This window comes from Lissotriton helveticus, chromosome 8, assembly GCF_964261635.1.
Source record: "Lissotriton helveticus chromosome 8, aLisHel1.1, whole genome shotgun sequence".
NCBI classification, from domain to species: domain Eukaryota; kingdom Metazoa; phylum Chordata; class Amphibia; order Caudata; family Salamandridae; genus Lissotriton; species Lissotriton helveticus.
In genome coordinates this window covers 1,604,493,049-1,604,509,210 of record NC_136069.1, presented here as the reverse complement: position 1 = coordinate 1,604,509,210, position 16,162 = coordinate 1,604,493,049, and the positions used below count along the sequence as shown (strand labels likewise).

General features: G+C 42.4%; 1 protein-coding gene across 6 annotated transcripts in view; it reads right to left on the bottom strand.

Annotated features, from left to right (window-relative positions):
- Positions 1–1,175: 1,175 nt before the first annotated feature.
- STIM1 (stromal interaction molecule 1) overlaps positions 1,176–16,162 on the bottom strand; it is a 508,846-nt gene continuing 493,859 nt past the window's right edge. For 4 of the 6 annotated variants that reach the window (XM_078658664.1, XM_078658662.1, XM_078658665.1 and 1 more), the window contains one exon: positions 1,938–4,450. In XM_078658664.1, the coding sequence (XP_078514790.1) occupies positions 3,940–4,450 (511 nt within the window). In that variant the 3' untranslated portion in view covers positions 1,938–3,939. Of the gene's footprint in view, positions 4,451–16,162 lie in introns of all 6 variants that reach the window. The other 2 variants (XM_078658667.1, XM_078658666.1) reach the window with 1 other exon arrangement.

The window sequence follows — 16,162 nt, the reverse complement described above, 5'->3', positions numbered from 1 at the left end:
AAAAGAGTTTTCAATTTCTATTTTATAAGCATGATGCTCTATAAAGGAATATGTCGTTTGTCTGTAGTGTCCCTATAAATATACAGCGTGCCATCATGCTAGTTGGTGTCTGTTGAACGACTGGATAAACACATTTAAATAGTCAAAGGGTTGTAATTCCCAGTGCACCTACTAGCAACTGGAAGAATTATTGATGCTAAAAAACGAATGAGTTGACTTTGGACATGTCATGGAGTTTACTCCATAGCGCGTATGTAAACGATGCATTAAGAGACCACAATAAAAGCCCTGGGTGTCACTATGATCTCCTAAGGTTAAACAGGTGACGTACCCTAGAAGAAATTAAAAGTCCACAGGTTTGCCCTACTTATTAACATATAATATGTTCTATTGCATTATTTTCTTGTTGCTATATGTAGTTAGTGAACATTAACGTTCTGCTCATTGATTGCATTGTTATCGCTAACAAAGCCCTGACAGGCAGCACCCATTTGCTAATCGGTATCTAAATATATTTGGGTTTTTTAAAAGCATTAAGGGGACAGGAAGACACTTCAATGTAAAATAACTGGACTGGACTAAGGCAGGAATGATGCCCACGATACCCAAAGTAGACAGCAGCGACAAACAGCCCTCCATTTGTTTTGCCAGTTAGGAGTAAATGTTTTAATTCCTACCTCAGAATTCATCTTCTTACCTTTACCCGAGAGGCAGACAGGCTTCTTAGAAGTTTAATCAAGATACCCATGGAATAATAGAATATGCAACAAACGTTTCCTACTCCATTAAAGGATTTTTTATTATCATTCATATTCTGGGTGGCTAGAAAGTCAGAAGAATAGGGGATAAGAGAGAAGTGAAAAGGCAAATACCCATGATAAATGGGTTCTGTAGCTAGAGCTGGTTGGCAGAGCATTTAACCCCTTCCATGCTCATGACGAGCTGAGCTCGTCATGAGTTGCGCCGCTCGCATGCTCATGACGAGCTCAGCTCGTCATGTAACGCGGCTTTTTAAAAAAAGCCGCACAGCGCGAAAAAAGCCGCCGCACGCATGCGGTTAACTAAATATAGCTCCAGAACACGCCCATTTGTTTTTGATAAGACACCAAGAACAACTAAATAACACCTCAACCATTGATAGGAAAAAGTAAACACAGCACTAGATAGCCTTAAAGTACATCTGCCAAATGGAATTTATTTTCGATTAACACTTCAAAAACCCCAAAAGTCCCACAAAGACTAGGCAAATAGAAACGGCTAGAAAAGCATAGCCACTTGCTTAATGGCCGACAGGATCAGCATGGAGGGGCTAAAGTGCAGAGACATGAGAATTGAACTGTCTTCTTGAGACTTGTGCAAGGACAACAGAATATGCGAAGATGGCCCTGTACGGTCTCTTGGCTAAGGGACACCGAGTAAAACATCCACAAAAACCTGTTCCCTTCTATCTCCATCACCAAAGAGACCCAAAGTCACTAAAATCCTGACCACCGCTGAAAAGAAGAGAAGGAAAGGCTGTGACGAGTATGAAGGTGGTCCACACTTTCACCTTTGTGAGAACCAACTGTCCACCGACCAAAGACTTCCCTGCTGTGAATTAGTTTACTTGGGGCAAATGTAAACATGTTCCACTTGTTGCATCTCAGAGTTTAATATTTGTTAATGTCAGATGACGGGTGCCTTCACTATATCCCTAGGAGGTGGCATAGACATTATGTGCCAAAGCGCTTAAGACTAATCAGAGGAATTTCTAGAAACGCTGCCAAATATTATGTATCATACAGTACTACCTGGAAATGTACAAAACTAAAGCAGTTCCAGGCAAAAGAAAAGGATAGATTTTCAGCAAAAAAAAGGTCTGGGCAAGCTTAAAGATGACAGCATAGAATGCAAGGAGGCACCTTAAAATAAGTTGGCATGGGATTATGGACTTGGGAAATTAGCAATTTTACGTACGGTGTTGCTGGTAACTGACGCACAGCTACAAAATAGGGCAGTCTAGAGACTGATCATTGCAGCCATTCTGATCCTCCTCTAAATGACCTAACCGAAGAACACTGGTGGGTCAAAAGACTGAAATGTTATGTGAAATGACACTCATAAGGAGCTATTAGTATGTTGTCACCTTGCGATATCGATAATGCAACTGGCCCAAAAAAAAATTTGCATTGATAGTGAAGCCATCACAAACAGGTCTGAAGTACTAAAGATTGGTGTTATTTCAAACATTATTTTAAAAGGAAATTGCTTTCAAGTGCAAAACCGCAACTATTTCTTCCAAGCAGCAAATGTTCTCAAAATAACATATGGTATCCACCAGTTAGTTCCTTAGGGTGAGGCTGTATTAGAAATCCAACCCTTGGGTAACCAACGTGCATAACACACATATCAGCAGTTTTATCAAGAGGAAAAATAGTGCACTTCAATAAAGTGATTGGGATCCTTCCCCAGAAGGTACCTCTTTGTCGTAGGACATGAACAACAATTTAAAACAACAACGAACCCAGATACCCTCTGAAGACTACACAACTGATATTTTTGGTAAATATACTTCAGATTAGGATATCTGTAAAAATCTTTTTTTTTTTTTAAAGCAAGGCACCAAACCTACACACAATATCTTAGGTCCACTTTGAAGAATATTAGGGTTTCTGCTTTTTTTAAGCAGGATATGGTAGTTTCGTAATAAAGATTTAAGTTATACTTCGGTTTATTTTCATAGCATACACCTTGAAGTATTGATCAGCTGTGGCAGAGCAAGGCTGTGTGTTAATATTGATGTTCCATCCATCAAAGCATTCTATCAACAACCACCTGCTGGATAAACAGCGGTGCACATCGGATGAATGAATGCTTGGATGAATGAGACATATTATTTTGACAGACATATCACTCACTGCTGATCAAACATTTGTGTTGTGTGTGATGGGATTACTCGGTTTGTCTAAAAGTCCATTATGGCACAGCACAGATGTACAATTAACATATTAAAATGTGTACAAAATATGCAAAAATTGCAAGTCAAATCCCTCCTTCCCAATGAAGAGCTCCACATGTGCACCGCTGCTGAGAGTTGGGTCTATTTGTTACAGAATAACCAAGGAGATTCTCTGCTATTCAAAAGCAGGTATTATTTCCCTTTGGGAAGGCTTGGGATTCTGGGCTTCAATTCAAGTTTGGCTCTCACATTCAAAATACAAATTTGCAACATCTTCAGTTTAAGAAAACACACTCATCTTGCATAAAAGACTCCTTTTTGCAACATTATTGGTGAAATGAAAACAAATATGGTCGGAAAAACACAGATCAGACGCCAGACTGGCACTGTAAGCATTCCACACCTGGTAGACATATGCAAAACTTGCTTCATCCTGAGTTTCGGCCAATCCGTCTATAAAACCATGGACTCCACGTTTGTGGTCCACACGAGTCGGTCACTCAGGATGGTAATGGTAGAGCCTGTTTCTGGTAACTCCGCATTCATATATATTGTCTATTGTGTGTCATGCATGCTAATCAGAAGCAGTAAATACAGAAATAAACTATATCCTTTGTCACAATTACTCAACCCCCCACCAAAAAAAATAAACACCCGTGCCATGGCGGTCAGGAGGAGCAGCATTTTTAGAAGCCATGCATAGCGAAGCGAGAAGACTCGATAGGTGCAGGGCTGGGGGATTTCAAGAGGCTTTATCAACTGGCAGTTCCAGAATAAATAGACAAGAAAATGGTTCCTCTCCATGTGAGTGGCGTGTCGTGACCAGAGTTCAGAGGCTTGCTGGGTAGGAAGGACAGAAGCAGTTGCTTCTAAGTTCCCCTCCTCTCTCACACTTAACTCAATCATATAGTAAGGTTAGCAGAGAAGGTGCTCATCCGTGCCTTTCTAATACAGCTCTTTGCAACCCCTTTTCGCTGCATTCTCCCCAGTCTTTTGCTTGGCTACTTTTTAGGCTTCTTGAAAATCTTTAGGGGAAACTTCTTCTTGCCAGGTACTGAGTCGGTCTCTTCTCCCGTTGACCCACTGTCATCCTCTCCAGGACTTTTCTTGCCGGCTAGTTGAGGGATGCGAGTGCTTTTTGTGTTGTTGTGCTTGGATTCTGTGGTAGGGGATGGTGTTTCAGGCTCGGTGGAGCTTGGGCTGTGAGATCTAGACGAGTCGGACTGTCCCACCCCTCCTAGGCTGATCTCCCCATAGCTGGACGATTTCTCCATCGCCTGCAGTGGTGCCGCTTTCATCTCTAGCGGGGGGCTTTCTGGCGTCGATGGCAAGGCGCAGAGGCTGGCTGTGTCATAGTGCCTGTTGCCACCATTGGGTGTGTGCCCGCCAGTTGAGGGGTACCCTTCCAGGCACCTGGATAACATGGCAGACTTGGAGGTCGGGAGTTTGGTGGCACGGTGGTGATCGCTCAAGTAGGGGAGGGAGGATTCAGAGTCTGAACGTGACAGATCCCTGCAGGTAGGGAGAAAAAAAAACCATCATTTAGTGAGAAACATCACATGCAAAAAGGAAGACAGGTATATTAAAAGTGACCGTTCTTTCTATTAAAACAGTTAGCTATGTTTATATAAATTTGAAGCACACAAGCTAGTATCACCCCACCACAATTAATGGGACTGTTTTGTAGACGACAGTGGAGTCTCTAGACGCAAGCCATCGCAGACTCTGGTAGTATCGTATACACAATGATCACTGCAAGCACTCTTCTTACCAATTAGTTAACACGTAGGAACAAGAAACTTCCCTACAAGTCAACAGCTTATACACTCAAATGTTTAATAAACTATATATTCACTCCAGAAATGCAACTGAACATCATTTTTCTGAGAATTTATAGCCTGTAATGTTAATTGAGGAGACAAGCTGTTTTCGTTCTTTATTTCGCTTAGGGATTATTTCAATAGGCATGAAAACAGCACTCACCAAGAACATTTCTTTAGACTCGTTCAATTCAACTGCTCAGTAAAGCCCAAAAGCTATAATCTAACTTGAATCGCAGAGTTAAGAAAAAGTTCAGATTCTAATTGCATTTTTAATTATACATACTCTTCCATACACCACAGTATAAAAAGTGTCTTGAACATACACTTATAAGTAGTATGCAGGCATAATGGCGCGAACAGTTCTTAAGAAAGCAGGGACCCTAATGGGGGCTTTCGAAGTTGCTTCAGATGTTAATTTTAAGTACAGGATACAGCATAAATTCTTATCCCCATTGTCCAATATAGTTTTTAACCTTCCCATAAGCAGGCTAGAATAAAGAATTACTGTCGACCAGTAAGTCATTTTAACCATACAGGACCCTATAATTCTTGCAATTCAAAGAATAAAGGCCGGCACACTAGTGAAGGGTTTAGACATTGGTCAAAACATTCATCCGAGGGATCAGCTATCCCAAAAATCTCCTGAAAATAACTCCCACTGAAAAGTCCACCCGGGATAAGAGATATCTGATCGATGGCGAGGAGTGGACCCAACGGTGAAGCTTGCTACTAAGGTGGGTGAGGGGCAAGCGCCCTTAAATGGGGGGGAACTCGCCTCAACTATTAGTACATCCTCATTCATACTGTTGTAATAACTAGCTTTCCGGAATCAACGTTTTCCCTTTGAAGTGAACGCTTACGTTATGTTATGTTAAAATCATGTATTAAGAGCACGTACACCAAACGGCTTCATGGCGATAGTGTCACGCAGAGGCAGGGAGGTAGCTTAGTCGCCATATGCCTGAGAAAACAGCCAGGTCTTAAGCTGTTTTCTGAACTGTGCAAGAGAGGTCAAAGACCTCATCTCCACAGGAAGGGAGTTCCAAAATTGTGGGGCCAAAACTTCAAACCTTAAACCACCGTGCTTCTTACGTTTAAAGGAGGGGGTTGCCAACAGGTTCAGGTGGGAAGACCTAAGGTCTCGAGAAGGAGTGTAGCGTTGAAGTCAGTAGAAATAAAAGCTAGACTATTGCCATAAAGAGCTTTAAAGATGGTGCATCCCAACTTAAAGGCACAGCGCTTGACCACTGGGAGCCAGTGGAGGCTTTTCATAAGTGGCCGAAGGTATTGCCACTTAGGTCGATTAAAAAAAAATCAACCTAGCAGCTTGGTTCTGAACCAATTGAAGGCATCTCAGTTGGTACGCAGGGATGCTAACATACAAAGAGTTGGCATAGTCCATTCAGGAGATTACAAAGGTTAAAATGACAGGGATCAAACCTTCCCTACTCAAGAATCTGCCAATCTTCTTTATTCTCCGCAGTTGGAAGAAGCCGGAAAAAACAACTGACCTGAAAGGGGCTTTCATGGACAAATCATTGCCGATTACTATACACAGTCTTTTGGTGGAAGCAGCCGGCACAGGGGGATTGCCCAGTAGGGGGGTGGGGGGTGCAAAAGGTGGAGTGCCATGGATTAGATGACCCACCCTTGAGAATCAGCTCAGTTTTTACAGGATTCAGCTTTAGTTGGTCATTATTCATCCAGTCGCTTATACAATTCATAGTGGCTTGAAAATTAGACACTGATGTTTTGGATGTGTTAATGTCGACCACCAGTTGAAGGTCGTCGGCATAGTTAAAGATTCCAACCTTTCTTTCTCTCAGGGAACAGATTAGAGGAGAACATACAGGTTAAAAAGAAGCGGAGAGAGAGAGAGGAGCCCTGGGGAACCCAACAGGTAATTTTCCTATTGTTGAATGAAAAGTTGGCGAGACGCACCGCTTGAAACCGGTTGCTAAGAAAGGAGGAGAGCCACTTCAACGCCAGACCCTGGATTCCGGCATTGCTGACACAGTCAACAAGATGTCAAGATCGAATGTGTCAAATGCTGCTGACAGGTCCAGGAGAACCAGGGCCTGGGTGATGCCCTTATCAGCCCCCCTCTAGGTACCTACAGGACAGTAAGAATGACAGACTCCATGGAATGTGCGGGTCTAAAACCAGCCTGATGAAAGTCCAGAACCTGGGAGTGTTCAACAAATAAGCTGAGGCAGTTTGCTACATGAGCCTCTAGAACTTTACCCAGGTAGGGCAGCAGATAAATGGGGCGATAATTACTGAGGACCGAAGGGTCAGCGCCCGGTTTCTTCAGGATTGGAATAATTTCTGCCCTTTTAAATGAATCCCGGACGATACCGAGCTTAAGCGACTTGTTGAGGAATGAGAGTCCAGGCAAGTGGTGAAGGCTTCTCGAAGTATGTGAGGGGGACAGCAAACAGTAGGAGAGCCGGAGCTAACTTTTTTTAGAAGATCTAGAAAGATCTCCTCAGAGATCGGAGGAATTTGATCGAGTCTATGTGAATTCTTACCCATATTCGAATCCTGTATGGGAGAGGCAAGCGGAAGGATACTAGCCTTAATGGCGACAATTTTCTCAATTATATATGAATTGAGGGAATCACATAAGCACTGTGACGGAGCAGGTTTCATCATGACTATTTGGTGTAGAGAGCACGTCAACTATAGAGAAGATCTCTTTAGACTTATTTAATGAGTTAATGATTTTTTGGGAGAAGCAGTTCCCTTCGTTTGAAGAATCATATTTTTATATTCTTTCAACAAGGTTGAGTAAGGGACTTTTTTTTATCTGGGAGATAATGGCGTCGCCATCGGCGTTCTGCTCGTCTTACTGCGTTTCTTTGTTTTTAGATTGTCAGAGAACCACCGTTGAGCGTCGTGGGGTCTCATGATCATTTTTTTCTTGAGAGGAGCGACGCAGTCGCTGGCCGATTCTAGCCATGTCTTAATACTCTGCCTGAGACTGGAATCCCTCCAGGCTAGATGGGGACGTGCTAGTTAAAAGTGAACAGAAGTGGTGGATATCCGTGCGTCTCCAATTTCTAATCAGTTGATTCTCTATTAGTTGGGATTTCGAAAAAGGAGCACAGGAGAGAGCGATTATAATCAGATGGTGGTCCGACCAGACACAAGGAGCTATCAGGGGAGTGGAAATCTTCAAGTTTGATGTCCAAACTTGATCTAAGGTGTGCACTTTTATGTGGGTAGCTTCAATCACGTGCTTGGCACAGTTCATCCCAGAAAGTAGATCAACCAATTCCCTTTTTATATGTACAATACTTTTTATATGCTATTGTCTCACTCTACACCCATCGCCTCGTTCAGTCACAAACCCAACATCACAGCACAACTCCAGCTCTCCATCGTGCCAGCAATGGATTCCACAACCTGGCAACTCTCCGCCTAGACTCAATACCAGCCTCAAAGAAGAATACATTCAAAACAACCCTCAAGCATCAGTCACAAGACGCACAGAATGCATCTTCTATCTCCTCGGGTTCGGAGGGATAATGTTTGAGGTACCTGCTGTAATCATCACCGCCCCTTCTCCCCGTTTCAAAGGCTGGATTTATTTTACTCAGGTGCAAATAGTAGAAGTCCCTTGCAAAGCAATGGTGTTGGGATCTTCTGTAAATAAACACAATCTTAACTGGATCAGCAGGGCAATGGGTGTAGGCATGGCAGCAATATGTGGGAGACAATGGGTCCTAACAAAATCCTCATTAAATCAAGTGTTCTTTCTCAAATATTATTGGTAAGGAACTCTCAGGACCTAAACAGATCACACAACTCCAACCCAACCACAAACGAGAGTCTGAAGGATGTAGGTTGGTAAAAAACACATGCTAGTTTGGACTATGGTAATTCTTAAACCAAGAAATGGAACAATAGCCAATGCAAAAACATAGAATGTAAGATGGCGGAAATAGCTGCAAAATGATGCAGTCTAAGAGAAATGAGGCACGGAAAAGAAGGGGAATGGGCCAGGAAGGTGCAAAATGCCTGGAAGAAAAGACCGAGAAGGTGATGAATGCGGTTTGACACATCGCTCAACTGGCTCAGGAAGACACAGAGAAGTGAAGAGAGGAATGGGGCAGCAATCACGTTGGAGGAAGGGATCTATGAGACTGGTGGACAAAGAGAATGACGATGGGAAGCAGGAGGAGACCCCCACCACTTTGGTACCTAAAGTATGAAATGAGTTCAGTACCAAAGAAAACATTACTCGCCTTCTCTAATATTTATGGTTAATTCAATGGGCCAGATGTACAAAGCATTTTTCCAGTTGCAAACAGCCAGATGTCAAGAATCGGGCCATTTGCGATCGGGAAAATGATTTTTCAATGGTACTAAATGCAAAATGTGATCCTGTAACTTGTTCCTGAATCTCCATTTGCGACTCGGTATTTGGAAGGGACGTGTTTTGGGCGTCCTTTCCTAATGCCGAATCGGTATGGTATGTATTACTGTTCTGCAGAGTTTTTTTTTTATATATAGCGCGAACTAGACCCGAACCGAATATCAGAGCGCTTCACATATTTTTCCAGTTACGTAAAAAAATTTTACGTTTCCAGTTACTTTCATTTTAGGCACGGGGAGATTAAGTGATTTGCCCACATTCACAGGAGGTTTTGGCGTTGTTACCGAGACTCGAACCCAGAACCCCAGGTCCGAGGTCGAGCGCCCTAGCCGTTAGGCCAACTCCTCTCCCCTTCTGTGACTGATTTCCATTTGCAAAACAGCAATACTTTACCACCAGTTTAAAAGTGGTGGTTACCCATTCGCAAATGGGAAGGGGTCCCATTTGGATCCCTTCCCCTTTGAGAATGTTGAAAATATTTTTAAGAGCAGGCCATGATCCCACGGACCACTGCTTACTCTTAAAAGATGCAAAATAGACAGATTGGCAGTAGGGAAAATGAACGTTGCACCCTATACACGGAAGCCCTAATAAATCTCTCAAATGTAGTTGCCCACCTCTTTGGTCCACTACCACAAGACCATAAACAATTAATCAAAAAACAAGCAGAGAGAGAGGCAACAAAGCAAATATTTTTCAAAATGCTTCAACACACTAAAGAAATAAGTGTCCTTCATTGATGTCAAGAAAACAATCTCTTTAATACATCCTAGAGATGTTCTTGATATAAGATGATCAAATTCAACAGCCAGCGCGTTTCGCCCGAATAGGCCTTCCTCAGGGCATGTAGTTGAGTCCACCAGTGTAACGGTGAACTCTATTGTATCAGGTCAATATGATATAAGCTTCTCGTAAAAGTAACCAATCCGTCAAAGTAAGTATTTTCCCGGACAAAATTCAACTGAAAGTTGCACGCTTTACATAGAACGATTACCAGATGCTTAAAGGCTTCACGTCATGTCACATGCTACATGACTCGTTTCCGTTTGTTTTTTAATTTGGGTTGTCGGTGGGTTGAGAGACTCTGCATCTGATGGGGCCTTTTTGAGGAGCAATTTCTTGCAATAGGTGCCGCCTATCACAGTGTACTCCGTAAATACTTATCTTTGACGGATTGGTTACTTTTACGAGAAGCTTATATCATATTGACCGGATACAATAGAGATCACTGTTACACTGGTGGATTCAGCTATATGCCCTGAGGAAGCCCTGTTCGGGCAAAACGCGTTGGCTGTTCTGTTCCTGTTGAATTGACCATCTTACATCAAGAACATCTCAAGGATGTATTAAACAGATTGTTTTCTTGACGTCAATGAAGGACACTCTTATTTCTTTAATGTGTTGAAGCTTTTTGAAAAATATTTGCTTTGTTGCCTCTCTATGTGCTTGATTGTTTACTCTTAAAAGATGAAACTTCAAAGTTTCATATTTTTTCTTTTTAAACACACCCCGTTTTCCTTCAAAGGAAATAGGCTGCATTCAAAAATAAAAAAGATTGCTGTATTAAAAAGCAATCAATGACATGGTGGTCTGCTGACCCAAGTAGGCCACCGTTGCTGTGATAGCTGCAATTCCTAATGGGTCGCAACCTGCGACTTACCTCATAAAATTTCATGAGGTAGGTGGATTTGATACCTACTAGAAATCGCTATTTGGAAATGAAAGAACTTCATGCATTAGAAATATTGATTTCCTGATTGCGATTCGGAGAGATTCGCAATTAGAAAATCGGGATTCCGAATATTTGTACATCTGGCCTTATATCTTTTACCAGATTCCTCAACTTAAGAATATTCGTCAGGTACCAGACTGGATCTGGAAATCCGTTTCCCAGCAAGAGCAGCGGCACTACACAGCTTCAGCCACAGCTCCTCCCAACTAGACGCGGCATGGGGACATAAAAAGCGTCGACTGGCTGTTTCTGTATCCCAATAAGGCACACAGATGTAATGAGAACGCTTTAACTATAGCAAGAATCACAGCAGATTATTCATGTTCATACATTTGTACTAATAATGGCACCAACTAATTATGGGAAAGGCAGTGGGGAATCTGCGGAAGATACAGTATCCACCAGAAACATCATTGCCAAAGATAAACTTTTTCCTAATGAATACTTCTTTCAGCAGATTCGTCACCTTATCTATGAGCCCTAAGCAATGCCCTTCGGGGGATGGGACGGAGTAGTCCTGATTATCCAAGGAGGTCGTGCAACACAACTGTAACCAAAGTATCCGTTACTGTGTACCCGAGCTGTGAGACAGTAATGTTTGTCAACAGTAAGCAAAGAAGACCCAGAGGCAGCTAGGCAAGTTACCAGCTATCAGTTTGCCCCATGTTTGAGCAGTAGAAGCCGTCATACGCTACGTAGAGTGGGCATAAATGCTATCTAGGGCGGTCCTTCTCAGCCAAACGTAACAGATATTTATGCGAAGCATAACCCAATGTGAGTTCATACATTTGGATGCCGCTTTGCCCTTTGTAGCTTCAGTCAAGTCCACAAAGAGATGATCAACTAGTCCATTCTGCCCTTTGTGGTTAATGTAGTAAGATTCTGAACACCTGGGGTCCAGTCTACTTACGACTTCTTTCTTGGTGGGATGAGGAGGAGGAAAGGAAGATGAGAGCACAACGGACTGGCCCATGTGGAACGCAGACACAACCTATATTAAGCACGAAGAGAAGGAGCAAAATACCAGTCTAACAGGGTAGAATACTATGCACAGTGGCTGGATTAAAAAAGCCAGTCGGCTAACTACCCGCAACTTCAGCACATTTATGTACCGCATTTGCTCCAATGAAGACCAAAGACCTCCATCTATCAGGTCACCTAGGGAGTGCCTAAGCTCAAACAGGAGGCATCCATAACTAGGATAGCCTGTGACTATGGAAGACTGAAGCAACAACTCATTGTGAGGTCGAAAGGGCACATCCACCAACAGAGGTTTTCTGAATTGAACCAAGATACACTTCTGATGCTGGAGCCACTGCCATCTTAAGCCCCACAGTCATGCCCCTTATCTGTTGTCTGGCAACAACATGGTACACAATGCCTTCAGGCAGGGCAGGCACCGTACTTGGAGACCAGATTCAGAAAAACAGGAATTATATCCAGAACATGAACAATCCTCTGAGGAGGTATACCCTTTATACAGCTCATGGGGGTCAAGATGGTTACCAAATTAGAAGATAGAGAAAATTCATGCTGCTAGTGTCCAATACTGCTTTTACCTTGCCACAGGCCAACTTTAAAAAAGAGTTACTGTCTTACCACTACGTAACTTCACCACACATACAGATCTCGTAAAAGTCCAATAGTGCACCTGTGAAGTTCAACCTCTGTGTTGGGAAGAGGTGAAACGTCTGGGTGTTGATGGCAAAGGATACGTCATGAAGCAGGCTTATGGTGAGCTGAGGATGTTCTGTGACTACAGCAGGGCATGCTAAGATTACCAAGTAGACCTACCAAGTAGACCATCCAAGCTGGGACATGGACTCCGATCTCCTAAGTGAAGCCACCACCAGGTGTGGTGAACACCTGTGCAGTCTTTAGATCAAATGGCAGAACTGCGAACTTAAAATGTTGGGTCCCCACACTGAACTAGAGATAACAGCTGTGAGTGGTGGCATTGGGTACATGAAAATAGGCATTCTTGAGATTCATCACACCAACCAATTTCCAGCATTTAGGACCAGCAGAACCTGGGAAAAGGTTTCCCAGGTCCAATCTGGTGAAGGATATTCATAAGGTGGGGAACCTGTGAAAAGAGGTAGGCATCAGAAATGCAATATATGGGACAGATGAGTGTGAACATCAAAATAAATGAAACTGGTATGGCAAAGTGCACAGCGAGTTTTGAAAAAAGTTCAAAGAAGGTTAATGTTTTGATTTGTAAATTTTGGGTGCAGTGAACAGGTGGCGTAACCGTCCTTGTACGTCGTGAACTGTATATGAATAGCGCAAAAACGAATGTTAATGCGTCCCTGTTGGATACGCACTCCGTGGTGGTTCGTCTACGTTAGACTGACTCCAAATATGTTAGACCATAATTTGTTCAATTCACGTAATTTTTATTTTGAAGATGAAATCACTTGATCAATATTAGTTCATATTTGTTTAAACATGATTCTTCCTATTGGTACAACTGCTCCAATGCATTTCGGGCGTTGCCCTTTTTCAAGGAGCTCTGTTGGTGAAAGTAACAGTCTTAAAAAAAGCTAGCATACCAGCTGTCTTAATATGATACATTAACAAATAATATTCAATGCATTATAATGATGCTCAGGTGAAACGTTAATGAGATCTCACTCATGTGAAAATAACTGTCAAAGACACGATCAAAGTGAAAAAAAAAAAAACATAAAACATACCATGTGTAGTTTTGCTCGAGTGTCGGGATTGATGGGGGAGGCTGTTTGAAAATGAAAGGGGTGGGCTGTTAGAATTGTAAACCGGGTAGGCGGCAAGTTGGTGCGGAGGTGCGCGAAGTGCTATGAAAACACTGTTAAACTTACTTTGTGACGAGAGCGGTGTCGTCTGATAAAGTTCGTGGTCCCGAAGGAACGAAGTTCAGCGGATTCTCCAGGGACGGAGCATGCTGACCCGGGTGAAATGTTTGGGGTGTGTTGGAAACTCAGAGGACTCAAATGTCCAGGGGTTTCAATATAAAAAACGGACTGAACGTTAAAGAAAAATTTGGCGGCCATGTTGTAATGGTCGACGATTAAAAGTTAGTAGTGGCCCATGGGGAGGTGAACAAGGTGGCAGGTAGTCATGGATTGAAGTGTGCATGAGAGAAAAACAAAAATATTAACATTTAGTGCCACATTATGGATGGTATATAAATAAGGTTACAGTCAGTGCAGTACATATAATCGCAAAAGCGGGCAGTGTGACAGACATGCTTATCATAGATAGCAACTTAGTTCGATGCGATCATTTAGGCCAAATGGCTTCAATGATTGGAGATGGTAAATCCAGAATGTCTCTCTTTGTAATAGATTAACGTTATTGTCTCTTCCTTCTTTTTTATCAACCATTTCAAGGACCATAAATTTAAGTTGGGCTATATTATGCCTCGCTTCGTTGAAATGTGTGGCTACACTTGAATGTTCATTTTTAGTTCTTATATTTGATTTGTGCTCGTTGAGCCTGGCCTTGATTTTCCTTTCTGTTTTTCCGACATAAGTTCTGCCGCATGGGCATTTCAAGAGGTAAATCAGGTTAGTTGAATCGCAGGTGGCATTGACCTTAAGTTTGATGTCGTACCCTTTCATGGGGTGACTAATTTGGCTTCCTGTGATGATGTTGTTGCAATTGTTGCAGTTATGGCAAGGACGGGTCCCATTATATTTGATCGATGGTTTAGACTCTCTGGACAGCAGTTCTTTAAGATTGGGTGCTCTGGTGTATGCAAAGATCGGTTGGTTGTCAAAAAGACCCTTGAAATCAGGCTCCATAGCTAAGATGCGCCAATGTTTTCTTATGATTTTCTTGAAGCGTGTGCTTTGAGTAGAGTGTTGGGAGACTACTACCATTTGATTCTCCTCTTTTCCATCGGCTCTAGATAGGGCATCTTTCCGTGTGATCATGTTGACTCTTGTTTTGGCCTTACTGATGATTTCTTGAGGGTGCCCTCTATCTGAGAATCTCATGCCCATTTCATCAATGCGTTTGTTATATGTTTCAGTTTCTGATGTTATTCGTTTTATTCGTAACATTTGGCTGAATTTTCAATTTCAGCCATGAGCCCGTAGGAAAGTTCCTTGATCGATACTTGCAACCATTGGTAAAACGACAACAAAGTTACATAAAGGACACGACGGATTTCATCATCAAACTATCGGAGCTATCAACCACTAACGATGAACAACTTATTCTATGTACAGCAGACATTAGAAGCTTGTATACATCGATTCCACACGGTGGCGGCATTGAAGCCGTAGAAAAAGCAATCTTGAATAGTGATATCCCTACAGATTTACAGACATTCCTCATGGAACTTATGATTTACACGCTTTTTCACAGTTATTTTTCCCATGACCAGAAGTGGTACGCCCAGTTGTCTGGTATGTCAATGGGCAATTGCGCCGCGCCGACGAATGCCAACCTGTATATGGCTGAATTTGAAAATTCATTCATTTACGACCAGAGCCTTTGGAAAGACCACATTAAGTTCTATGCACGGTACATAGATGACCTATTTTTCATTTGGGATGACACAAGAGACAAATTGGAAACCGCCCTTATTGAACTCAATACCAAAGATGAAAGAATCCAATTAACATGGCAAATAAGTGACCACATTATAAACTTTCTGGACGTATCTATCGAACTAACAGAAGGAAGCATAAAGACGGATCTATTCAGAAAAAAAACAGACCGCAACAATACTTTGCACTATTCAAGCTTCCACCAGAATGCATTGAAAAATCACCTCCCATACAGCCAAATGTTACGAATAAAACGAATAACATCAGAAACTGAAACATAAAACAAACGCATTGATGAAATGGGCATGAGATTCTCAGATAGAGGGTACCCTCAAGAAATCATCAGTAAGGCCAAAACAAGAGTCAACATGATCACATGGAAAGATGCCCTATCTAGGGCCGATGGAAAAGAGGAGAATCGAATGGTAGTAGTCTCCCAACACTCTACTCAAAGCACACGCTTCAAGAAAATCATAAGAAAACATTGGCGCATCTTAGCTATGGAGCCTGATTTCAAGGGTCTTTTTGACAACCAACCGATCTTTGCATACACCAGAGCACCCAATCTTAAAGAACTGCTGTCCAGAGAGTCTAAACCATCGATCAAATATAATGGGACCCGTCCTTGCCATAACTGCAACAATTGCAACAACATCATCACAGGAAGCCAAATTAGTCACCCCATGAAAGGGTACGACATCAAACTTAAGGTCAATGCCACCTGCGATTCAACTAACCTGATTTACC